The sequence below is a fragment of the Apteryx mantelli genome, chromosome 15 (assembly GCF_036417845.1).
Source record: "Apteryx mantelli isolate bAptMan1 chromosome 15, bAptMan1.hap1, whole genome shotgun sequence".
Lineage (NCBI taxonomy): Eukaryota > Metazoa > Chordata > Aves > Apterygiformes > Apterygidae > Apteryx > Apteryx mantelli.
Window position 1 is genome coordinate 14569161 of NC_089992.1, and position 26977 is coordinate 14596137.

A 26977-nucleotide genomic window follows, 5' to 3' on the forward strand; every position below is an offset into this window, starting at 1 on the left:
GGAGGCCTACCGGGGCGAGGGAAGGGGCGAAGGCTTCCCGAGCAGCAGGAGTTTCTGGGACGCCTCTGATCCACAAGGGGAACAGCGCTCGGCCATTTTGACGTTACGGACAGCAAAAACATGTTGCGGCTGCTTCAGAGCGGAGGACTGGGACACAGCAAAGCCAGGCGCGTGGGCAGATCTGCACTGTATTGCATTCACACGTTTTCCAGCCAGAACCTGCCGGCTTTGCCGCCTTGTCCAAAAGCGCACCCGCCTCCGCACAGAAAGCCATTCGGCGAGGCCGCGGGAGGCCGAGGCGGGAGGCCGAGCGCTCCCGCGCCGCCCCGCGGAATGGCGGCCGCCGCGCCCCCCGCGCCGGACTACAGCTCCCATGATGCACGAGGGCAGCCCGCCCGGCGGGGGGGCGCGCATGCGCGCGGGGCGGGCGCGGGGCGGGCTGCCCTGTGGAGGCTGCGAGGCGGCGGAGGGAGCTGGGTCGCTGCCGCCGCCCGGTGAGTGCGGGAGCGGCGGCGCGGGGCGGCAGCGGGGCCGGCGCCGGCGGGGCCCGCCGAGGCTGCGCGGGGGAGCCCTCGCGGGTGGCGGGGCGGCGAGGGAGCGGGCGGGGCGGCGGGCAGAGCCCTCCGCCCGCTGCCCCGGCGCCGCGGGGAGCCCGGCGGGCCGGGCCGGGCCGGGCTGGGCGGCGGGAGCGGCAGCCGCCGCGGCGCGGGGAGGGGCCGCTCGCGCTGCCCGCCGCGCCGGCAGCCGCGGGGCCGCGGCCGGTCTGTCGCCGCTGCTCGCCGCGCCCGGAGCCTCCGCGCGGGGCAGGGCGCTGCTCGGCGCGGCCGGGCGCAGGGCTCGTCGGGGGGAGCCGCGGGCGGAACCCCTGGCCCGGCCCGGCCTCGCCTCAGGGCGGTGCCGCCGGCCCGGCCCCGGCTCCCCGCGGCTCCGCGGGGCGCCGCCTCCCCCGAACGCCGTTTTTTCTGGTAACGAGGATTCAGCAGCGCTCCGCAGCCCTCCCCTGCGGGTTTTGTTTGTATATTTGCTTGTTTCCCCCCGCGGCCCCCGTCCTCGCTGCGGAACCCGTGCCGCGCGCGCCTACGCTGGGCAGTTGCATCTGGGCTGCAGGTGGCCGATGTGTTGCTGCGCAAATGGAATTAAAAGTCAGGCGAGTGTTTGAGTGAAAAGGTCAAAACTGTCTCCGTGGAAAGCTAAAGTGTATAGGACGGGGGTTTTATATTTACAGTGGAAAACTAACTCCTGAGCAGTTCAGTTTTTCTGTTGGTAACAGTTAAAATGACTTTGTGGGTTCAGAACCTGAATGTAGAGAAATTGAGCGGAGTTCAGTGGGTATTTGGTGGGTATTCAGACAGAGGATATTTGTGATTTTTTTCATAGCCAGCACCCAACTTCACCATGAAATCTAAAAACTGTAACGTTAAAAATTTTGCCTGTAGATCTGTTAGCATAATTCTTTCAGCTTGCTTTCTACAACTTATAAATCATGCGTGTTAATGACAATTACCAAAGAATGTTTTTCCGGTATATCCATGGTTGAGAGAAGGGTATGTACTCTACGTAGCACTAACATAAAAGTCTTCCGGTAATGAGAACTTCTCTCATGAGACTACGTTCAAACAGGAAATAGGCCTGTTAGAAAGGTATGTTTGCACTGAGAAATGACCAAGGCCCAGAAGGCCCCTTTGCATGTCTATGTACTTGTTTTCCTATACTTCTAGAGAATCTTGCACATAACTTTTGGAGGCCAATACTGAAAGCTTATCTGCCTGCTTCTTTGCGGGGTAGATGCAAATTGTGTGTTGAAAATAAATGCTGTTCTAGAGAAGTTACTATATGCTTTAAATTTGCTATAGTATGCTTAATATATTCTAATGTTTTGCTAGCATGTTAGATTTGCAGATGTTGAAAGACAGTAATTGAGGCAGTGGAGAATTTGAAATTGGCTAGTACTTGGAAGTTTACCCCTTTGCTTCTCTTGCACATGTTAAAGTATTAAATACAAATTTAGAATACTTAGATGACTGCAGACACCCAGCTTCAGATGTTCTAGATGAAAGACAACAAGAAACAAGCAACACAAACTGAATAAAGTGAATTTCTTCTATTGTTCTGTTCTAGGCTTGTACATTTTGCCACTTTTCTAATGAATGCAAGTGTCTGAATGTTTTTATGAATGTTCAGATAGCTCATATCTGGGGTTGCTTATTAACTGAAATGTCCCCGGGCAGTTCCTTGAAGAATAGATATCATGTATCTGTTTCTATGGGTGGTCCATATCTGTTAAAGAAAATCCAGGCATTGTCTGAAAAAAATTGTAGTCAATTTATTTATTTATAATCCTTATTCTAGACCTTTTGTAATGCCTGATCCAGTGGTGTTGCTTTGTGTGTATGTGAGCGGGAACAGATAATTGGAGCAAAGATTTCTGCTGGAGGAACTTCTGTTTCCTCGGGGCAGTCAGTAACTGCGGTAACTGGGATTTTTAGCTGTTATAGGAAAAGTGTAGCAAGCCTCTTCAAAATTTTTCTGAGGTGCTTATTTTTCTGTTCTCCTGTCCAATCCCTGTATTTATTTGTGATCATAATAGCTGCCCTGTAGCTAGTTTGATGAGCAAGTCTGGAAGTGTCTTTAAGATGGTTGTGCTGAAGTACTCTCTGCATACCCTTTTCACGAGGTGTCACTTCCACACCACAATTCAGGTTCTTGAATCTGTCACCTCTGTTGTTTACCAGAACATATGGTTATATTTATACAGTCTTGTAGTGTGGATGATTGTTCTTCGAGAATAGGCATATAGAAATAAGTTTTTATTGGACAAAACTAACTTGACAACTTAGTCATCACTCAGTGCATCCTACTAGCAAGATAACTGTGTCATAATTCTGTGTAGTGGTGTACAGGAAGTATAAAACAGCAAAGCAAACTTTCTTTGCTTCCCAAGCGTCTTCTAATATAGAGGAAAAGCTAGCAGGACCTGGAAATAGATTCTCCCATTAACAAGTACATTGGCAAATACCTCTTTATTCTTTGTTGTTCTTTTAGTTGTTCTGCACTAGCTGTCTGTCCATCTTAATCCTCTGCATTGACAAGTCTCAAATTGGGAAAGCACAGTTTGCCATGTATAAAACTTAGTGAATTATTTCTTAGAACAGAATGAAGCCTTGAGTTTGTTTATGTAGGAAAATAGCCTGGAATAGCCATTTCTTACTGCCTGGAAGAAATGCCTTACTCTGAGAGAAAGTGTAGGCAAAGATGAGATGCCACCTACTGTTTATACAAAGCCTCAGACTTCTGGTGAACGTGCGCTAACGCAGTAGTCAACAGGACCAGTGTTAGGTGTCATACCTCAAGCTGGAAATTTGGAAGGGTCAGGTTAGTTCTTAAGAACTTTCTGATAAGAAAACCACCGTTGGACTGTTCAGCAGAGGTATTGTAAGATATTACAAAAGCATCATAAGAAACTTGTTGGAATTACTGTAATAGTGCCCATATGTCTCTTCAGTAATATTTCTTCTGGTTTTGTTAAATAAAGATAACTTTCAAATGTAAATACAGTGTTCATAAACAGTTATTTATGTATGATCTTGCACAGTGAAACTTAAAATTGTTGGCACTGTAGGACTTCCCTGGGGAAAAGCTTAGATTAGGCTCCATTAAGCATCTGGAACTGTTTCAGGGCTTTGATGGATGCAGGAATGCTGCTAAACTCTGCCTGCGGACCCCCCTTCACCAGTTAAGGTTCATCGAGAGGCTGATTGGAAGAAGATGCTAAAGTAACACATGAGATTAAAGTGAACTCTGTGAACATGCTGGCCAAAACCAGCTCAGTTTGTTTTTCATGATGTCACTTCTATTTTAGAATCCAAGTTACGGAAACCATTTACAGTGGACTTTAATAAGACTGTAGTTTCCTGTGGGTAAGATATTTCCCAAGAGTTAAAGAAAGAATATTAGTCCTTTTGACTTTTACCATTAAAACGTTATGCATGTTAAAGGTAAGAAAGATACTTAGAAGAAAATTAGCTCTGCTCATAAAAAGGGTAAAGTATTTGTAAAGTTGAAATTATTAGTTTTTGTTTACTATTTTGCAGTAAGATGTGCCACAAATATTTTACAATCTAAATAACTTCACTGTTCCTTCCAAGATTTTGTACTTAATTAAATTATGCATGTATTTTTTTCTCCACACTACACTGTTACAGTGACTGATGGAAAGCAAATGAGAATGTCAGTTTAAAAAGTATGGTCTTAATGTGTTTAATAGGAAGTGAAGGGTTTTGTTTGATGAGACTATAGCGTCAGCTGGCCATTATGCCCTATTTGGGCAATGAGAATTCTTGACGCCTTTTTTAAAACCTGATTTTTAGAATGTTATATGTGCATGTTTTATATGCCTTATTTTTTTTTAATGTAGGGAATGATCTGAAAGTCATTGCCAAGCAATTCCTGTGTAATACAGATGTGCTAAGCAATGTTACAGTCATAACTTTTTAAAGGTGTCTCATGTTAAGTATTCTATTGTATTTTAAAAATAGTTCAGTTCTGATTGATAATATTAGAAATTGGGTTCTTAACTCATTCTGTGGCCTCTTTTAAATTTACCATGCCCAAATGATTCTATTTTGTTGCTAAGGAGAAGACTCAGTTACAAAATTAGTGATATTTTTGCTATCCTTATTTATTTTTCACTTTTTTTTGCATGAGTATTCTAGTCTACTTACTAATCCAGCTGTTACAGCTAAATATATAGTGACTGGACTCCAGGTCCTCTCTGAATTTTGCAAATGGATGGAAAGACTGAAATTTCATCTTCGGAGAGTTGTACTGGCATTTCTGCTATTTTAGAAGTTCAAGTCTTAGATGACCTAATTGTTTTTAACACCTCAAAACTCATCTTGTGATATGACATGCAAATAATGGTGCTATCAAGTCAGCCAAAACAGCATTTGAAGCAAATACGTTGATCCTATGATAAAGACAAGTGAGACCAAGGGCTGTGACCTGAACATTAATGTATTATAAAAGATGAGTAGTTTTTCCAGTGTAAAAGATATAAATGCAGTAAGTAAAAGGTAGTTATGTGCGGGTGACTGCGTTTCTCAGCTGTTAATAGAAAGGAAGTGTAGCCTACCTGCATGCAAGGTATGGTTATGCAGGCATGTAGTAGTACTCTTCATCTGAGTAATGGGAGCATTATTCTGCAGTATGCTAACTATTCTGTTCCTTATAATTACCATTTAAAGCTGTAGCTTTTAGTATTTGAATGTAAATGGACATGCAGAAACATGGAAAATAACAGTATGTTGATTTAGGATTCAGACTGTGCAGCTTGGTCACGAACAATGCTGTGTAACTGGCTGCAGGAAATGTTTTATGATAGTGTGTAATGGTTTAAATTGTAAGGAAGGGGAAGACATTAAGGCTCTAGGAATCAGAAGTTTGCATGCAGATTGTGTGGCATCCACTGCAGCTATAATCTGATTGTTCTTCAGCTATTGTGCATCTCTAGAAACAGAAAGACCACAAGATTATGAAAACTGTAGCATGTGGTGTGATTACTTTTGGAACATTGCTTTGAAAAACATAGGTATGCTACTCTACTTTTTCTGTGTCTAGTAAATTCTGTTTCTGACCTTCTTGTCTGTGGCCTCTTGTTAAAGGTCAAAGCTCTTTCAACATGGTTGGCTTTAACCCAGGGTAAGCCAGACACTGTTCTCTTGACATAATTTAACATAAAATTGAGAATTCCTTTTTTTTTTTTTTTAATTTTAGAGACCTTAACCTAAGCTTGGTAGTTTAGTTTTAGAATTATGTCCTATCAATGTCAACTGTGGTTTACAAATAAGTTCTAGTCTTAATATCATTAATATTTTTCATAAAGAAACATCCTGAAAGTAACTGAAATACATTGCTAACTCCACATTTAAACTTTTACCACATTTACCACATTTACTTTACAAGCAAACTTTATTGAATACTGTGGATGGACCTTTGTATGCTCATGTCTGTTCAGTGTCTCTGAATTAAAATATCACAGTATATAACTATGACAGGCAGTATTCAAAGGGAGACCTTTCTGTCTGTAGACAACTGAGATCAAGGAATCCTGTAAGCAGGATCCTATGATATAACATGGCATGTAAATACAGCTTTCCTTTTTTTTTTTTTTTTTAAGAGGCAGTAACCTTAGGTTGATCTGTTTTCAAAGTATAGTTGAAGTATAGCCTAACTTCAGATATGAAGTAATGTGTAGTGTATATGATGTGAGCATCTGAACTGGACCTTTGGCTCCATGGAACAAATAATTTTTGCTGTATGCCTGACTTCTGTGTTGAGTATTTTTATTGGAACCAAGAAAAAGGTTAGAGAGGGTAATAAACCTGAAAGTGTGGGTCTAGCTTTTGCTCTGGAAATACATCATGGGTGCTCTTCCTCATTTGTAGAGGATCATTCAAGTTACCTTTTTCTTCGTGTGTTCAACTGGAAGCAAAATTTTGGCTGAGGAAAAGGTAAATCCAAGAATTTCTTACAGAAAAATGAGAGAAATGAATCTGTGTGCTTAAACGTTGTAGTCATAAACTGTGTGTTTTTCTAAATCAAATGCTCAAAACTTTTGACTATCAGAATCAAGGTTGCCTATGCTCTCTTTGTAAGCAAGAAGTACTACAGACTTAAGTCTTTTGAAGGACTCTGATTTTCTTCTAAATACAACACTTAGTGAGCAGCTATTCAGTCTGTTCTGTATTTTTGATGGTGAATTTTTGATTCTCTTCATCTTTGCCCTCTGTTGGTCAGCTGGGAAATAAAGAAGAATAGGGTAGGATTGAGTGGACCGCAGTTACTTAGGAAGTAAGTATGTTTCCTAGGCCTTCCATCAAGGTATTTTAATTTTCATCTGACAGAACAAAATGTGACTTCCATTGTAGTGATATAATTAACTCAGGAGGCAAACAGCCTTTATTTCCTCTGTAGTTATTACTGACTCATGTCCTTACTTATTACCTAGTTCACGTGTTTGTAGTGTAGTTCTCCTATACTGTATCTTTCTTAGTCAGTTTGTAAAATTGACCTTAAACAGCAGCAGCAACAATACATACAAAGGATCTTAACTGTTTGTTTGACTTCAGTATCTGTAAAAACTGATGGCAGTAAGCTGAGCTCAGAAATACTAGGTATAATTTTTTGTGGTTTCCCCTCAGTCTACCTTGCTCTGTGGGAACACCTTGGAATTCTGATTAAAGAAACTAGGCATTGGCATTAGTCTATAAAAATATATATAGCTTAACTTAACTAGTTTTTTTTTTTTTTTTAATTAATCGCAAAGGGCATGGCAGGACAGGATTCTTGCCAGTGAAGAAGCAAGGCATAGAGAGCTTTCTAGTACTCTTTTGATTGTAGAATAATAAATATAAATACTGGATGTAAAAGCTTTCCTTTTAGAAATGCATTTGGAAGTTGAAGACACTTATAACTGGGACATTTACCTGAACTGTGCCTATTTCTTCTAAAAACTTTCTGTAGATCTGATTAAGAAAAAGATTTGGGTTTTGGAGTGTTGGAGCAACTTCCTACTGCCCAAGTCATGACACTCCCATTTCGAAAGGACTTGGACAAATACAAAGATCTTGATGAGGATGAAATTCTTGGCAAACTGTCAGATGAAGAATTGAAACAACTGGAAACTGTTTTGGATGATCTTGACCCTGAGGTAGGTATTAGCCAAGAGAAGTTCTGTTTTTTGTTATGTTTAGAAACCAGTCTGATGTAACTTGAGCCTTTTTTTTTTTTGCTTGAATTCGGCTTGTAGTTGGTATACTTTTGCACAGAGTTTTCTCCTAATCTGCTAATGATATTGCTCAAAAAAATATATGTGTATGTGATGTCTCAAGTGGTTATTTCCTTTTGCAACATGAATGCGACTGCAGTAGAGGAAAACAGCAAAGCGGACTGTCAGGAGAAGCTCTTTGGGAATTATTTATAAATGAAAAATTATTGTTAGCGACATTCTTGAAAAGAAAGTTTATTTAGAAAGACCGGTTTAACTTTCCTGTTTCCAGTGTTGTATGGTAAACAACCCTTTTGTATCCCCTTCTTATTTTGTTGCTTCTACTGTTGCAGTTTGAGGGGAGGGAGGTATTAAAGTCTTCTAGGTTTCTGGTCCCATATCTCATAGCCTACATCTGCTCCTGTTCTCTTCCTGACTTTGCAAAGAGGAGGCAAATACTCTGTTCCTAAACAATTATGTCAACATAGGGTATTGCATAATTAATATTTTAGCTTTCTGTTATGAAGAGCTGAGTTATATCCTCCACTGATATTACAGCTAAATTCTGAGTTTTCATCTTCTGATATTTTCACCTTCTGAATCTTTCTCTGCCCTTGCTTTAATAGGACCAGGTTAAGGTTAAGCTTGATATTCAATGATCACTGTAAAAATTTTAAGGTCACCTATTTTGTTGCATGGCAAGATATTCCTGATGCTAATTGGCTTTGGCTTTATAGATATTTTAACCAAAGAGAACTGGCAAAAGCGGTTGGTCATTTTTTATGACAGTCTGTAATTCCTCATGTTCTGTTCTTTTGGTATGCATATCCTTCCCCCCCACCCCGATTTTCATCCCCCCAAACTGAAACAGGATTATAGTAGCAAAAAACCTTGAGTTACCCTCAAAAGTAGAAATACATCTCTGTGTTGCTAACTGAATGAGAATAGAATAGGCAATTGTCCTCAAGACATGGAAACATATGGACATTAGTGGTGGAAGAAGCAGCCTTCTTACTGTATGTCTTAACTGTAAACAGGTGAGTTTTATTTACTCCTTCCCATCTAAACAGTTCATTCTGGAAAAGAAATGCAAAGTAACTAGCAAGTCTAGTGCTGGGAGCTGTTGTGCTTAAGAAAGAATTGCTTCAGTTCTGCTGAGAGTGCAGTATACTCTAAATCACTGGTATCTGAAGAATAGATACCCCCCCAAAAAAAGTTGTCAAGGAATTCAAGATTGCCTAAAAAGTATGATGTATTGGGTTTGAACCTCAGGGAGGGGGGAATTGATCTAAACAGGTGTTCACTAAAACTGTTTAAAGCTGCATTTGTTTGCTCCATTTTGTTTTGTAGAATGCACTTCTGCCTGCAGGCTTCCGACAGAAAGACCAGACTGCTAAAAAGGCTTCAGGTCCTTTTGACAGGGAACGACTCCTTGCATATTTGGAGAAGCAGGCTCTTGAGCACAAAGACAGGGAAGATTATGTGCCTTTTACAAGAGAAAAGAAAGGTAATAACACCCTTCTCTCTGTAGGTGGTTATGAAATATGTGAAGTGGACCAGCCAGAACTCCTCTGAACCAAAGTTTATTGAAGGAGTGGCAGCTCTAATGCTTTTTAGCTGGTGGCATTTCCCAATGAGTGCTGCTGTGCAGAGGCAGACTACTTCCTGTTCAAGTGCGTTGTGGTGCTGGGTTTGGTGCACATTTGCACATACTGTGGGAAGGAAATAAGACTGAAAGACTTTATCAAAGGTTGCAAAGTTCTGATGGGGACTGTATCCCCAATGTAAGAGCTGCCTGATTAGTATCAATAATAACAGATGCTCTTGTGTCTGTGGCTTTTGCTCTGGGCTGCTGAGGACAAACAGTAGCATTTGTAATACTATGTTGAATTTAAAATATAGCAGTAGAATGATTTACCATGGTAGATACCAAATAATCAAAGATGCTGCAGGTCAGTAAGGCCAGGTAAGTGGTCTATGCAGTCATGTTGTCTTTCTAATATCTTTGCTGAAAGGTTTTAATAAGATTGCATCATTATTATTAGTTAATAATTACAAATAATTACATAATTAACACTGCAAGAAGCTTTGAAATCTGGCAATGGTTTGTGGTACAAAAAGCTTGGAAAAGTTGACCTAATAGAGTGGACACATTACTAAGGTCTGCTATTTTAAATCTTTGTTTTGGATTTTAGTCTTCTCCCTGACCCCTGAATTCTTATATTGCATTTTCCAGTGCCTGATCTAGTTTCTAAAAGAATGCTGTGTATAACCCCCCCCAAACAACAACAAAAACACCCCCCCCATGCTTTTAAACAAGATTTAAGGCCTTAAGTCACATTCTGTTCCAATTAAGTGTTGAACCATACAGTAAACCATTGTTGCCTGAGAAATAATTCAGGCCAAGACATCCATGAAACCAACTTTCTCATGAAATGCCATTTAGAAAAATATGGTATCTTCAACAAAACTAGTTTTGTCTCAATCTCTTTACGTAAAGATGTAATAAGAATTTTGCAAGACACTTGCAAGAGAAGGATCTTTTATCTAAATGGTGAAGCTAGACTTAAGCTTGGGGTTCTGTTGCTCTGAAGTGTATTCCATACATCTGAGCAAATCACATAGGCTCCTCATGTCTCTTTGGACAGCAGCATATGAGAATTATCATGCTTAATGTGGGACAAAAGCACATCTAACCTTTATAATGTACTTTGTGCTGTGGAGTGCAAGGAATTAGCAAAATATTATATAAACTAAGCTTTGTATTTCAATGTTTTGTGCTCTTCTAATCATGCCATTTTCCTTCAGACTCTCCATCTGCATTCTTACTAAAATAAGCTTGTTCTATGTAGATTTGCTTTTCATATAGTGTTTTCAGCTTTAACAATTTTTTTCCTGCTATTTCAGCCAGAAGGTATTGTCAGGCTAAAATTGTAGTCACCTGTCTAGAGCTTTTTGGGATTGACCTGCACAGTTGGCTTGTGTTGATCTAAATTACTGTTTGCTTTTTTTGCAGCAGAATTTGGGATGTTGTATTCTCTGTTTGCCTTTCAAACAATCACTGGTCTTTAAAGGAAAATGTATATTATGTGCTGTGAAATGAAGTTAAGATCTTGTAGGAGCTTTGAAGAAACAACTTGTCGAACTGACATTCTCCATACAAGAGCACTGGAACAAAATAACATGTTCTACTAGCCTTAATGTAAAACAGTTTTCTAACTCACTGCTACATGTTCTGTAAACAGATAACAAAAAATAGTACAGGCTCTGCAGTGTGACACTGGGGAAGTTGCTTGCCAGTTGAATTTAAAAAATCGGTGTTAATTTGTACTCAGAAGTGAGTTGATGAACCTCGGTCTGTCTCATAGTAAGAATTAGTGATTGATGAATTGTGGGTTTTATGTTCTGGATTGATGAAATCTCTTCACTGAGCGTAAGACATATAGAATGTGCCAAGTATTGCTCTTTGTTCTTATTCTTGGAGTCACTGCTAATAGGAGATTGTATTCAGTTGTCCTCAGGTGACACTGGATTCCTTTTCCGCAAATAGAATACTGCAAAATTGATTTTAGACTGTGTTCTGCTCTGCCAGCAAGCAGCCAGCTTGAATGAGCGCTGGATTGTGCTTTCATGGGTGTAAGAATAGTACTAACAATATAGAAGCATGTGTATATGCTAAATGATTTGACTTTTGCAAGACTTTCAATCTTATCTTAGATATTATCATTCTATATGTAATGTCTAGTACCTTTCAGTAGACATGATCCAGCTTTTCTGGCTTTTGAACAGCGCAGTCGTGTGTGATTCAGAACTCAGTTCATTTTATTGCAAGGAAGGCCTGTTTTAGAATTAACCCCAAGATGTGCATCATTTAATGTAGTAGCTAAAGGCATAAAAGATCAGAATATATAATTATTACAGAAACTACTATGTAAACATCTCTGAAATTTGCCTCTTTATATTGTATTGTTTGAAATTTGTAGTATCCTTCTTGGCTTAAAAATAACCAGAATATCATGTTTCTTCATGTGATCAAATCCCTGATATTTGGAAATGTTCCACTTCAGGGCCAAGAAAGCTATTTGTCTTATGGACTGTACAGATGTGTACGTTGTGTTTTTTTTTTTTGTTTTTTTTTAACTTGCAATAGTAAGGGGTGGGGGGAATCCCAAACCTGTCTTGGAAACAGGCCTTGAGTTTAGATCATTGTCTCCTAAGACACAGAGGTCTTATTCTTTAAAGTATTTGTTCATTACCTGGAAGTGGGGAGCAGGGAGAGACAGCTGCTTTCGTGTATGAGTTGTAAATCTCTGAACTCTGGGCTAGGGTGAGATAAAACTAGTAAATGAGAGATTATATAAACATGGGTGTTACCTGTTTTATAACAAAAACTGCTACTGACCCAGCTGACGTGACTGGAGTTGGCTGTAGTTAACACTGCTGGAGGGAAGCAGCCTTTAACATTTTTGCTTTAGTAAAGGCTGCAGTGTTGGCTTGAAGTCTATGATGTTAAGTGTGCTAACTGATGTTTATGTTTGTTTGGATGAAGAAATTGCTATATACTTTATCCTTCTGCTTTTTTATTTTTATTAACTTATTTTAAGATTCAAACAAGTATGAACTCTTTTCAGAAGCAAACTTTTAGAAACTGAGGTTCCTAACCTGTGAATTTAAGAATTGCTGAAGTTGACAATAGAAAAAGTAGTTTTTATTTGTAGGGGCTGTGTGGTGAACCAGACCGGTAACTGCTCCAAGTTGAAGCTAACCTGGTATAATAAATACATTGTTTAAAAGTTGCTTTTAATTGAGATCAGTTGCTTTCACCCACTTCCTGCCTGCTGCACAAATGCTTGTGGTAGGGTAGGGCACAGCACAGGAGTCGGTAGCTGAATGGATTTGAAAGGAGGAAAAGGGTGGTGAGGTTTGGTTGTGTGGTGGTTTTTTTTAATTGTTCACAGAGATAAGCCTGAAGCGTTAGTGTAACTAAAGCATTAATGGTGAAATGAAGATGGATGAGTGGATTACTTCTTGGACTTCTTTCTAAAATGAACAGAAGAGGCTTAGAAGAAGCAAAGTTAAAATTGTGTGAGGAAAGATCCCACAATACTGCTAAAAGCAGATTCCTGTGCTGCCTTTTAGATGTTGACACTGTACTGTAACATATGCACTGAAAAGTATCTCCAAACATGCACTCCAAGACTGCCTTTGAATGTGTTCTGCACTCTGAAAATATGAGAACTCTTGATTTAAGTAACTCAAAGTAATCACAGAAGGTGATAGGGTTTTCTTGGAGGACGGAAGAGCACAGGTAGAAAATATCTCCAATATCAAAAAATGCCTTTTAACACGTTTTTAGGAAGTATGCTTTCTTAAGGTGCTATATAGGCACTTGTTGCTACAAATCTATACCCAATTTACTTTTGCGTGCTTTCTTGCATAGGATAAATCCTTACTTCATCTTGAACATGGATGAGAAAACTTATCAACAATAAGTAAAATTCTTTTGGAAACTGTGTGCACAGATGATCTCAGAATAGACAAAATTTGATTATAATTCATGTTCTTTTATGTCTATACAAGTGTAGGACTTTTTTTTGACAAGACTGGTTATAAAAATGCATGACTGAGATACTCTTTAAGTTCTTAAGGTATGCAGGGTTTTGTGGATTTCTGGAAAGAAATCATGTAGTTCATAGAAGAAGCCAACTTTAAGGAAAAAAAAGTGTGTGAAATACACCGATGTTGCAGATCAGGACAATATGAATAAAGGCTCAGATGCTCAGACCTCACTGTTACCTTCTCTTCTCCCTCCTCGTAGTCTGAAATCCTCACTTTGCTTGATAGTTGTATTACTGAGGGAAAAACAATGGAAATATAGACAGTGAAAGGCATTAGATTGTGTGTGTCTGTTCTGAGTGTTTCAGAGGTTAATGAAAACCTGGTCAAACAAATTCTCTCATCTCTTCTGTAAATTACAATTTAAGATGAAAGTTATTCTTGCCCCTTTAAGTGATACTGGCAAAATAAAATTTGGGTACTGTAACCAAAGTACTGTATCAATTATATCAAAGTAATCTTGTATGTTTTTCACCCAGGCCTTCCACTTATGAAGGTCTTCTGTTAATCTTGAATCACCACAAACAGTTTATTTTGCACTGTCCATCAAAATGGTGGTATCTGTGGTAATGCATTTCAGCTGGTTTCAGCTACTGTTTGTAAGTCAGAACAGTTACATAAGGAGATTTAGTTTCTGGTTCTAAATATGGATAATGACCATTTATACAACTTTCCAAAGTGATAGCAACCCAAGAACAAAAATACTGTGTTGCTAGCAACAAATCTTTGTCGTCATACTGTGTTGTTAAGGAGAAAAAATTGATATGCTTCTATCTAATTGTGCTAACAGTAATACATAATTTCCTTTAAAATGAAAATGGTCCACAAACTATTGTAATCTAAGATGGAAATTTGGGGGGAGAGAGAAAAGGTGGATGGATTTTTGTTATGTTTTTGCTGTAGAACCTGGAATGTATTTTCAGATGCTGGTTTCCAGAAATGTTGAAACCAAAATCCTGATTTGTCTGAATTTCCCAGAATTAAAACTGAAACATGCCTATAAAGTTTCTTGTCACTAGGAGGTATTTAAGAATGCTAAACTTAGTCTTAGTCCAAACATGTAACAAGATACACTTGTATCCAACATGAAGGAAATTTCTTAGGCTTCTGGCTTGTGACCAGCTAGTCTGATTCTGGTATGTGATGGCTACTGTCATCGGGTAATTGGAATGAGCTGGAATGATTCATTTGTATGTGCATCTGAATGTCCTTAGAGAGGAATATGGAAGATGGGTTGCTGAATTACCACTGAGACTTTATAGGAAGATTATTGACACTTCCTACCTTGGAAGATAGTTAAAGAAAGTTGGAACCAATTTCCCACAGTTCTCTATCTTCTAACAGCTAAGGCAAAGAAGCTGAGTGCTAATGTTGACTGATACATCAGGTGTTTTACAGACATACCAACAGCCAAGATCTACTGTGTTTTAATTTGGTCTAGTAAATTGCATCTTATTAACGTCATTAGACCTGTGTGTATGCATGCGCATATATATACACGTACATATATGTGTATGTATGTATTAAAAATGTAGTATTTCTCTCAATCTTTCTCTCATTTTTCTCAATCTTTAACTACATGCAAAAAGTTCGAATAACTTAAAATTAGATTAACGATTTTCTAGTTGCATGAATCACTTATCTCAAAGGGATTTAGTTCTGTCAAACAGTACCAAAGCTTTCTGTATACCATGTTAATTTGCCCTGGAACTAAGCATATGTTGCCTCTTGTCAATTTTATGCTGCTGTAGACTTTTTTGTTCTGATAAGCTTGCCCTAAATCATTCAAATCTGAACTGTTTCAAGAATAACTGTTAGAGTAACTCTCTCATTTTCTGGTTCTTACGCTAACTTTTCAGCAGAAATTATGCTACCTTTCCAGACTTCTATTTATAATGCATGTCCCCTAAAATAACTTTTCCCATTATCTGTCTGTAATAGCTAAAAGGTTGTTGCAGAATGTGATATTACTACTGCTCTTTTTTTCCCCTCATTGAATCTTGTGTGACCTTTCTATAGGTCAAGTATCTTCTATGGCTTTCTACAGTTTAGAAAATAGCCTCTTTGGCAATTTGTGTTAGAATACGAATCTAGTATCTTGTTTTCTGCTACTCACAAACTTTGGTTTTCTTAAACAGGTCAGACATCCCTTTTTTTTTCTTTAAAATTCAGTTAACATCCAAAATCAGAAGTAGAAGGTATGCTGTAAAATTGCAGTGAATATTCTGGTCCATATTTTTAGATGATTCTTGGATATCCCACTTATCTGACATATTCAAATTACAGCTCTGCCTGGGTGCCTTTCTCCATTGATGCAGTTAAGCCTATCAGTCATTGTTTTCTAGCAATACTGAATTTTCTTTACAGGCGCGTTTTCTAGGGTGTTTAAAATTTATAATGTAGGCTTGTATAATGCTTTCTAATACTTCAAAGAAACAAATAAGATTTCAGGAGTCTATATCCTGACTCCAAGTCTGGAATTTTAAGTAACATGGGACTCCTGTTTATGCCCTTTTCTCATCTCTGACTTTCAAGGACAAACAGAAGAAACCTCATTGCTTTATGTTGTTCCTGCTGCTCTTGTTCTCCAGATTTACTAAACGTATCATGTATTCCATAAGTATAGGAAAGTTTAAGGATAAATAGTTATATAATACAAAGTAATATCAGACTTTTCATTTTCCTTTACTCCAGGGAAAATATTTATCCCCAAACAAAAGCCTGTACAGTCTTATACAGAAGAAAAAATATCTCTTGATCCAGAATTGGAGGAAGCCTTGACAAGTGCCACAGACACAGAATTATGTGACCTTGCAGGTTAGCTTTTTAAAATGTGAATGGGCGGGTGCATATTCAGACAAGAATGATCTTATAATTAATGTTATGATATATTTGTCATCTGAAACTTGACTATATGAAGTTGTAGTTGTGGTAGAAACTAGATCATGTTATGTGCCAATTCACTCGTAGCACATCATTGTGGATTTGTGCTAGCTTTTAGCAGGCCAAAATAATTAACCTGCTGATAGGTTTTGAGTCTGAAAATCAAATGTCTTAAGTTCATCCTTCAGACTGAGGGGTTTTTGTTATGTGTACGCTACTGCTTTTTCTTACCTGCAAGAATGTGTTGCTATGTGCTTTGTAGAACTGGACTCCTGAAGTTTCAATCAAGAGTTTTGTGCATTATAATATCATGACTGATTTGCACTTATAACTATGATGCCTGAACCTGGTGAGGTTGACAGCCTTTCTAGGTGGAAGGCAACTAAAAAGTCTGTATTTAATGAAATTTATTTCTACTTTTAAGTTATTAAGAGATTAAATGGATTATTTTACTGATGATCTGGTGTTTTACACCGATCTGTTGTTTTTTTAAAGGAACTCTGCTTCTGAGCTGAATTGGCCAGGAACAGTAGATTGTTCTGTCTTTTTTTTTTTTCCAGCTATACTGGGAATGTCCAACTTGATAACAAACAATCAGTTCTGTGATGTAGTAGGAAGCAGTAATGGGGTTGGCAAAGACAACTTCTCAAGTAAGTATTTATGCAAGTGCTAAATAAATGAGTTCTTTGTACTGCACATAGTCGTTACTATAGCATTAATTACTTTCTGTTGTACTAGCGTTCTTGATAGTGTTCAGTTTTGAATTGGAAACATGCATGTCTATAACATTACTGGTTGAGTTATGGCAAGGGTGGACGTAAAATACCTTTATCTATACTAAAATCTATTCTGCAGTTAATCCACTTTGGGGTAAAAGTGAGTGTAAGCCCATTTGTGTGTGTGTTTGTAATTCTATTCCTGTGTGCTTTCTGAAAAGAACTGGTGCGCGAGAAAAGCAGAATGAGGCTGTGAAGGCCTTTGGAAAAGAATTGAACTTTATGAAAATATAGTCAGGAGAGGATGGTATGTTTTTGAGTGGGGGAGATGTAAAGACTGATCAAATGATGTTTAAATACAGTTAATATTTAGTGTGTGTATTACTTGCTATGCAAATACATGTGACCTGTTTGATTTCAATTGTGTGTCTTACTTTTCAGATATAGTAAAAGGTGAAAAAATGTTGCCTGTTTTTGATGAACCACCAAATCCCACAAATGTGGAGGAGACATTGCAAAGGATTAAAGATAACGATTCCCATCTTGTTGAAGTTAATCTAAATAATATTAAGGTAGTTACCTTAAGTCTACAATAAATATGCTGCCTTTTCTCAGTAAAAGATGCTTTAAGTTGTGAAATTCTGTAAGACAGTCTGATAACAGAAAGGCTGCCATACTTAAAGTAAGCCTAAATGTTGCAATGTGTGCAATCTCAAATCAGAAACCTGAAAGTAAACTGATAAGCCATTTTGGTATCTTTTGCCAAATGTGTATTTAAAATGTCTCGGAACTTCATCATAGAGTTAACTATTTCTTTGAGTCCTTTGTTCTTTATGGATGAATATATTCTCAGTTACAGCTATTGCAAACAAAGTCATACTTGTACCTAACATCCTTTTGATTCTTGTACAAAAGAGCTGTCAGCAATTAAGGGCATTTCTGCTCATAAATGTAACAGTTGTGTTTTTTAAACACACCTAAAACTTTTATTTATTTACATGAATGAAAACAGCACTACAACATTTTGACTTACAATGTAAAGAACAAAATGTTAACCCAGGCTATTTACTGCTCACACTAAAGGTAGAAAATACAATTTGTGGTTTAAGAATATTGTACAGTAGAGAGAAATACCAGCCAAAATAAATGCCTAAAAAGGTAACAGAAGTACACTAATATAATAAATTGAGAAATTTGCTATCCTAATTAATGTAATTATCTAACATTATTCCTTTTACACTTGGTTGCTACTAAATGGCCAGAATTTTCAAACTGTGAATTGGCATAGTCTGGAAATATTTTTAGTAGGACACAAAGGATGACATTCTGTTGCTTTCATCACTTTAAATCTTTTTTGTTATATTGATGAGAAAAAGGACTAATTCTTGAATTGTGTGAGATTAATTTGATATTGATAGTTAGAATGTTAGTTTGCATAAATTCTGCTTTTCAGTAACAGTTCCAAGTCAGCTAGAAAGCATTTTTAACACTTCTGTTGTGGCCATGATGTATGTATAGTAGAGGTGACTTTGTTTTATAGAATTGGTGGCTTTAACAGCTGTTGAGTCTTACATACAGCTCTGCCTCATATCTGGGCCTTTACTGTGAGACTGTTTGAGACCAATGATAGTTAATATTATAGTGTATTTAGCTGTAAAAAGAATAAGATAATGGGACATGTTGAAGGGGGGAAAATAAACATAATAATAAATATCTCAAGAATGTAAAATGCTGTTTTTAATTCAAGAACATCCCAATTCCAACACTGAAAGAGTTTGCAAAAGCCTTAGAAACCAACACACATGTGAAGACTTTTAGCCTTGCAGCCACCCGAAGTAATGATCCTGTTGCTGTTGTAAGTGAGATGGATTTTTTTGCTAATGTGTTTAAGTGGGGAACAAGGGAAGTTAGTCTGGAAAGAAACTGGTAAGGGCTGGAACTGAATCCTGTTTAAATATTTGGGGATGAAAATGGTTAATTTCTGTTAGATCATAAAGTACGTTTTCTGTTTTTAACAAACATTTGTTGTATCACAGTTGTTAAATACTTACTAGTTCACAAATGTGCAGCAAGGCATAAGATGTATGAGATGAATGAGAATTGATTTGATTTTCTTCAACCCCTTTCTGATTTTTCACCTAAAGTCATTTTGCTAACCTCCTTCCTGTTCTTCTTCCTTCCTAATGGTTTACCAATGTTCATTCCATGAGTCAGTAGTATGTTCAAAACTTACATAAGAATCACACTTGAGAATTGAAAAACTCATAATATTTTTCAACTAACTGTAGTTTAATTGTAAAATATGTATTTCTCTGATCTCCCTGCTACCAGAGATTGGCCCAAAGCAATGGTATATTAAGCATGATATTAGTGAAGGGTATCTAGATTGAAATAAGTTTGAAACATTCTATTAAATGAACATTTGAAAGCTATGTTCTGGGTCAATTAAAACATTCCTTTTCAGTAGAACTGAAACATTTTGTAATAAAGTGTAGAGGTCTTTTTTTTCGCATTTTAAGTTAATACAAAAAAAAAATTAAAGGTTATGGTTATGAAATTAAAGGTTATGATAGTAAGCATCAGGAATTACCTGCTCTTATTTTATCAGAAATAAGATCAGGTATTTGCCATTTCCATTAAAGTACTTTTTAAGTACATATTAGTATTGCTTTTTAAGGCTTTGAATTTTACTACTTAACCAAATCAGCAGACAGAAGCGTTCTGAAAGTCAAATCTCCTGTTTACAAATTAACCATATCTAATTCTCCTTTCAGTTGTCTAAACCCCCTTTTTTGTCCTTTTACCACTTAGCAGCTTGCATTACTCATTGTATGCTCTGAAGGCCTACAAAATGGAATTAGTCCAATATGCTAATTTCAGACAATTTATATTCTGTGTATGTTTTTAGCTTGTAACAGAGTAAGACAGGCCTTTTCTTGACCATGTACTTTTAAACAGGGGGATGCAGATAAAGCCTAATTGAACATTCACTTCAGTCTCAAATAATAAGTGCACACTTAATCATAAATGCATAGTGTAACTCTACATGTTGCTCCTACTGAACTAGTTAGTGCAAATAGTTATCACTGTCTGTCCCACGGTTTGATGTAATATAGCACAATTTAAAGTTTTAATGATGCTTTCTTGCATTCCAAGGCTCTTGCAGATATGTTGAAGGTAAACACAAAGTTAAAAAGTTTAAACATAGAATCAAATTTCATCACTGGAGTTGGAATTTTGGCACTGGTCGATGCACTGAAAGACAATGAAACATTAATGGAGATCAAAATCGATAACCAGGTAAGTGAGGTGGGGGTAAAATCAGTATTTGTGCACTGTCTACCCTAATTGACTGCATATTTTCAGATGGTAGCTTGTGATAAACTTTCCAAAATATTTTGCTTTTAAATACTGTAACCCCGTGCATAATCGTCTTTAAGGGTCTCATAAGCATCCAGTTGAAGCTGATTCCTGGTCACTTCTGTGCTTGCTGGTGCTTTAAGTGGACAAGCAAGTGTTACGAGCTTATGCTTTCCAGTTTAATACTTGCTGACTAATAGGATGAAAGTATTCTGATATTTTTTTGTGAGGAGTGAATAAACCTAATTTCTAATGTCTTATATCCTTTATTATAATAGAGGCAGCAGTTGGGAACAATTGCAGAAGTGGAAATTGCCAAGATGCTTGAAGAAAACACCAAGATCCTTAAATTTGGATACCAGTTCACACAGCAGGGACCTCGAGCCAGGGCAGCTGCAGCTATCACAAAAAATAATGATTTGGGTAAGACCCGTGACTATTAAATGAATGTGGCACAGGTTCTACAGGTGATTTTGTTCTGCATTTCTGACATAATAATGATAACAAAATGTGAGTAAATATGTTTCAGATTTCTTCTGTGCTTTACTCCTATTCTTCTGTTTGCTGCGTGGTGTTCTTTTATTTTGTTATGGGGTGTTCAGTGTATGAGTTTTGGACTTTTTAGTATAGTCTAGAACAAGGAAGAACACTTGAATTACAGGTAAGTTGTGGCAAAAGGGAGGTCGTTTCAATCGTTCAGTTTTGATTCAGATAAAATTCATTGCTCCTTAAAAGCACTACTAGAAATTATTAGTGTGAGATGCTCTCCTCCCTGCACATACACGCAGTCTTATTTGGAATGCAGAGACTGAATTGTCTGTCATCTGCAGTGGTTGGGACTGGGTTGCCTGTTCCCTTAGAGTTCTGTTAACGCACAGTTATCTTCCCTGCCTCTATGGTAAAGGTAGCTGCTAGCAGTGACATCTTAACTGGCTGCAAAAAACTTTGCTGGAGCTTAACTAAATGGGACAGCAGAAAATTGGTTAATAATATCACATGTGAACAGAAATCATTTATATAATAATGTGAAATATTTGAAGCTTTTTACTATAACCAGATAATATGGTCAATCTATTTAAATAGAATTACTTTTTAAAACTCCGCTTAATTAAACTTCTTGGCTTTAGACGCTTTGTAACATTGTAAGGATTTCACATCTTTTTGGTGTGAAAATGGACCAGGGAGTTTAGTAGTAGTAGTCCTGGAATAGATGAGAGCGAATGACATGGGAAGTTGGAGTCTGATTTGAAGATCTGCTTCCCTCTGAGTAAAGTTCAAAGTGGAAAAGAACAGCTCTGAAAGAGAAGGGGGAGAGTAATAGCTAAGATCATAGAGGGAGAAGGAAGGCACAGAGACTCTATGTAACTGTTTCTCAAAATAGATTTCAAAATTTTTTTTTATGTCATAACGTTTCAAGTGTCTTTCTCCTGTCATTAAGGCTTCTCTTTTTGCAAACTCTCATTTTAGCATTTGACTGTTGGAAATCTATGTTTCTACTGATATCTTGCCTTTTTTCCTTGCTTTCTTAGTCTGGAGTATGCAAGTAAAAATTTCTGCAAATGCCTTTTCATCTCTCCAACCCTGAAGCTACAGAGACAGGTTACTCTGATACCCAGTTGGGTATTGAGCACTGAAAACTGAGATGTTTAAAATCTCACCTCTCTGTCTTTGTACGTTTCTTTAAAAAAAAAAAAAGTCTACCTCTTTCTACCTTGTTCACACTGTGTTGTATTACTTCCCTGTTCTCGTTTGTCTGAAACTGTGTACAAATTGCTTTTAACTGCATGATTGGAGAAGTCTAAAGTTAGAATCTTTTCCATCCATTCTTGCAATTTGGTGAAAATAGGTATGAATAACTTGTCACTGAAGAAAACAATTTGGATTAAAATGGAGATTAAAAAGTCTATGGGTTTCTCTCAAAATAAGTAATACATGGGCTTTATAGAGAGTCAAGCTTCAGTGTTTTAAATATGAGACTTAAAGCATTAATTGAAAACCGTTTATCCTACTCAGATTATATTTTACACTATTTAAAGCATTTCTTGACAGGGAGGGAAAAACAAAACTGCTTTCCCTCTGTTTCCCTAGGAAACATAATTTGCTATGGAAAAAGAAAGTATCAATCAAAAATGCTACAAATACTGAGCAAAACTCCAGTCATTCAGTGAATCTTGCATATTTTTAACTGAGCAGCATGTGAGCTTTAGTGATTTTATTCAAAAATTTTTGTTGCTCTTGCAGTTTCTGACAATTGAATAATTTTTATTAATAAATGGAATGCTTTTAGGCTATTGAATATAACATCCTGAGTTTTTTTGCTAAATGTGTAAGTCTTAAGGTATACTGTGAAACTCTTGTATTGTTTTTTGAAGTCATGTAAACTTAATTCTCCACCACTAGAAACTGACAATATAAAATCGTGTAGCTTGTTAAATCTGCTAACCAAATGTAAAATGATTGTCATGAATAACAATAAGCATTGCCAAAGCATAAATTTAAATGATGGATAATACTAAGTGTTAATAATCTTAAGTTGAACTAAGTGAAATTAAGACACAAGTGGGGAACCACTAACATGGTTCCCTTAACTACTGATGTTGTAGAAGTGCTTAAAGTAGTTTCAGTGATTTTAAAAAATAGTAAAATCCTCTTTTCTCTCCTATCACAGTTCGCAAGAGAAGGGTTGAAGGAGACAACTAGTAAATCTTGTTGCTGCCAGAACTGTGTTGAGACTTCAAGGGTCTTCGAGGCACACTCATTCACTGTGGGCTTTGGCAATCTTGGACTTCATTTACCTGGGTTAGAAGGGAAAAGACTGGAAACCCCACTCCTTTTAAAGCAAAGCTATATTAATACTCTGTGTGGTATGCATCACGTTTTTCAGACTGAGACAGAGTAACTGCACCAGTCTCTGTAATGTAGTTTTTTAAAAAAACTTTTTTGTATTTCAAGACCTCTGCTGTGCTTTCCACTAAAAATATAAACACAAATCAATGGAGTAATTGTCTGTAGTCAAAGAATGGGACATTCAAGATCACTGGGCAGATAACCCAATTTAAATGTTTGCTGGAAAATCTAGGCGTGCTTATTTACGTGGAGGGATGTGTATATTCTTAAGAACAATACTTTAGTGATAAGGGATTCTTCACACAACAATTGGACTCATTATGTAGAGCTACTCAGCCTTGTTCATATGCACTGAAGAGAAGTCTTTCACAACTATCTTATTTGTAGTTCTGCTCTTTTGATTCATTCTTGATACTGTGATTAAGTTTAAAAGACACCCCTTTAAAAAGCAAACAAAACATAAATTGGTTAAGGACCTCTTGTCCCAAGAGATTTGTGAGGGACTAATAAAAATTAAAGTAGGAGCCTTGCAAACATGACAGTATTTCTATTGCACCTAAATCTTTAGTCATTTCTAAAGTCACAAAACTGTATCTTGCTCTGTATCTAAACTGGACATGTTTTTAGACTGAGTTCATATGTTCATCATCACTGTTTAGTTTATATTCTTTGTTTAAAAATCCTTATCTAAATAGATAAATAGTATCAATTTCTTTAGAAGTAGTGGACATGCATTTGTTAAAGTCTGCATAATTATGTATTGGAAAAGCAGCCTTAACTGTAAAACTAGTGTCCTAAGTAAGTGGCAGATGGAAAAATCCTTTTTTAACCTGTTGCATTAAACTATTATCCTTCATATAAATCTATCAGTTTTTATAAAACAGTAAAGTAACACTTTTAAGAAAGGATCTTTCTATTCTACTTCATGTCTCGATGTTGAAACACTACATAAGACATGCAGAAATTAACCAATATGCAGTGTCAAATCTATATCGCATAGTACTTACTAAAATATTTAAAAAGTTCTGTATCTAAGCAAACTAATATGGCAACAAGAATCACTTCAATTTCTGTACACAATCACAGTGGACTTCTTTGATATAACATGAAATCTAGAGGCTATTTGATGTAAGTTTATTTGGATTGTACTGTACTAGATTGCTCAATGTTTTAACGAGATCATAAATTCAGAAACGTTCTGAAGAACTGCTCAGCTATATTTATAGCAACAGAATTCAACTGACTTCATCAAAGAATCATAATACAGTGAGCATTTTACGTATAGAAAATGTCAAGGACTGAAATTTTTGCATTAGGTTGTATGTTTATACTATAAAAATTCAATAGAGCAATTCTCTCTCACTGTGCCCATGTTGTATTCTGCTGCAAATCATGTTTTAGATCTTTAAAGACAGACTTTATTCTGGAGGTGACTTCCAATTTTATTGCAACTGTACAGAGAATTTTAAATTATAGTACCTTCAATGAAGATGTAAATAACTGGTTTATAATTATAGAAGGACATTTCTTTTCTTGTTTCAGAATTGGCCTTTTATTAACTAATTCCAAATAAATGCGGGCTCTGAAAAGCAAGCTGGAATTAATTCTATTAAAACCAAAGACTTTACATACTATAAATTTGAAGCAACTAGAATGATCTGATGAATAACAATAGAAAGGGCTTCTTTTATTTCTGGCTTATATAAATTTTCAAGGACTTTTTTTAGATGCAGTTTTGAATTTTAACTTCTTATAGCATGCATACACTCACAAGCTAAGTGGACTAAGTGGGTGGTTTTTGTGCTTTTTTTTTTTCTTTTTTGTTCTGTTTTTACAAATAGTGCTGTATAAATATGGCCAAAACATGTCATGTGCAGAGTTGTCTAAAGCTGTGCTTGGTGTTTTATCTACTAGGCACCATAATCATTTTGTGTCAAAAAGCAGGCTGTAATATCTTCCTTCATCTGTTGAAGGGCTACACGTTCATGAAATCTGTTCACATACTGTGTTTCTATGATGATTTATTGTGTCATTATCTAACAAGATTATGCAGTTATCTCCTACCTGAAGATGAAGGAGAAAAATGAAAGTCTGGATTATGGAAACGGTAGCCAAAATCTCTTCTTTATTTTACTTTTAAAATCAAGTTTATCTGCTTAATGGTCTATACTCCAATCAAAGTCAGAGGCTTTTAAGTTGCAATTCTCAGGTGTCCTGTCACAGATGGTAGTAATGGAACTCTTTTAATTGGCTTAGCTGTGTAGGTAGCAGCTAAATATTTGACTGCTTGTTGGCACTTCCAGGATAGAAATCTGACAGACTGACCATAGAAAATTGGCTTTTTCAGTCAGAAGGGTCTGGCCCTCTGAATTATTGAAGGACATTTGGCATGGTGCATGGAGAAGTTACGACAATTATTTTTGTGCCTATGATGTACACCCATTTTGGAATAAATGAAGGAATTCAGTCTTTAGCCAGGAATCATAAACAGTCTCAACAAGCAAAGTGAATATTCTGATTTAATGGTTTCAAGTGTAGTGAGATCTTGTGTATGATTTCATTTCTGAGTGCAGAAGTGGTATCACTTTAATAGCCAGCTACCATAAACACAAGGTCCATTTTCCAGAAAAGATGGTGTGTGTTTTTTATTTTTTTAGATTATTTTCCAGGCTTAATGCAGGAGTCAAATGACTACACATTATTAATTATGTTGGGTTCCACTCTTTAAGCATGAAAACAAATTATATTCCAAAAGAATTATCTATTTACTGTTGTGTTTTAAAGAAATAGCCTCATTCTCTCTACAGCTTAATACTGTTTGTAAGCTACAAACGAGCAAGTGTTCAATTTAAATTTCCATTGAGGAAATATGAATTGAGTGTTTTAGCATATTGGCACTATATGCTGTCAGATTGTAAAACAGTAAAATTTTTGAATGATTAAAGTTCTGTATTGTTCTGTTTTTTTAATAGTACATGAACTTGCACAAAGTTAACCCATGCATATCTGTCAAACTTTTTTTTCCCCCCCCAGTGGGAAAGTGGATTACCAAATGATTCTTGTGGAAGTAAAGGGCTACTGACCTGGAATTTGATTTTCATGTAGCATCTGACAAAAGAATGTGTAAAAGTCCATAAAAAGACTGAGAGCATATTGTCAATCTAATTCAAATCGTACAAGCAAGTAAACGAGAAATGGGGTGAGATTTTAGGCTGCTTTGTACAGCCTTAGGTAGTAAGACAGTTCATGAGTTGTTTGCTATTTTCTACCCATTCCCCACAAGAGCTTTGCTAGTTGGCTGAAATGCTTGTAAATAGGCCTAAGGAGAGGTCCCTGGGAAGCTCCCTGCCTCGACAGCCACTGCCCCTCTCCACGTAACGCACTTGCCAGCACCGCTGCTCCCTTAGAGATGGTTGAGACTGGGACTGTGGTAGGAAACAGGTATCTAACCTCGTAGTCCTTGCGGATGTAATCTCTGTGGCGCTGAAACAAGAAAAGTGTTTGTGGAGCAAGTCTGTGCCATTCACTAGACCTAACTTTGCTTCCGCCCGAAAGATTTCTACTAAAATGTGTTAAATCTGTTTCCTCCTTCAATTCCCAGCTCTTGCTGCAGGAAAATACAAATTTTACTACAACAGCTCAGTGTTTTCTTTGAAAACAAGTCTTAAATACTTGTGCACCCTTCTCTGAGTTTTGAACTGTCTTATTTCAACCAAATTTGACAGTGTGTAGGCATAGAGGGAAAGAAAAATAATTCTTTCACAGATATAAGTAGATAAGAGTCCTCCAA

The 26977-nt window shown here is 37.2% G+C and overlaps 1 protein-coding gene across 6 annotated transcripts; it reads left to right on the top strand.

Moving 5' to 3' along the window:
- The first annotated feature begins 431 nt into the window (after window positions 1-431).
- On the top strand, window positions 432-26131 carry LOC106496488 (tropomodulin-3). 6 transcript variants are annotated; one of them, XR_010885737.1, is made up of 12 exons: window positions 446-494; window positions 6796-6849; window positions 7522-7708; window positions 9116-9272; window positions 16076-16198; window positions 16825-16914; window positions 17422-17552; window positions 18728-18835; window positions 20137-20280; window positions 20619-20763; window positions 21870-22010; window positions 23009-26131. XR_010885737.1 is itself a non-coding variant. In XM_067305740.1 (10 exons), the coding sequence occupies exons 2-10, from the start codon at window positions 7583-7585 to the stop codon at window positions 23038-23040; spliced, it is 1056 nt and encodes a 351-aa protein (XP_067161841.1). In that variant the 5' UTR covers window positions 432-494; window positions 7522-7582; the 3' UTR covers window positions 23041-26131. The 6 variants fall into 6 exon arrangements, 1 of the variants encoding a protein (XP_067161841.1); XR_010885734.1 differs by lacking the exon at window positions 6796-6849 and having other exon boundaries at window positions 432-494; XR_010885736.1 differs by lacking the exons at window positions 446-494; window positions 6796-6849 and adding an exon at window positions 952-1147.
- The last annotated feature ends 846 nt before the right edge of the window (window positions 26132-26977 follow it).

What these genes read in the sequence shown, in the direction of transcription:
- LOC106496488 (XM_067305740.1), top strand. Translation starts at nt 7,583, where the DNA reads ATGACACTCCCATTTCGAAAGGACTTGGACAAATACAAAGATCTTGAT. An exon ending in TTTTACAAGAGAAAAGAAAG is followed by an intron (nt 9,273 to 16,075) that starts GTAATAACACCC and finishes CCTTTACTCCAG; the next exon opens with GGAAAATATTTATCCCCAAA. An exon ending in TGGCAAAGACAACTTCTCAA is followed by an intron (nt 16,915 to 17,421) that starts GTAAGTATTTAT and finishes CTTACTTTTCAG; the next exon opens with ATATAGTAAAAGGTGAAAAA.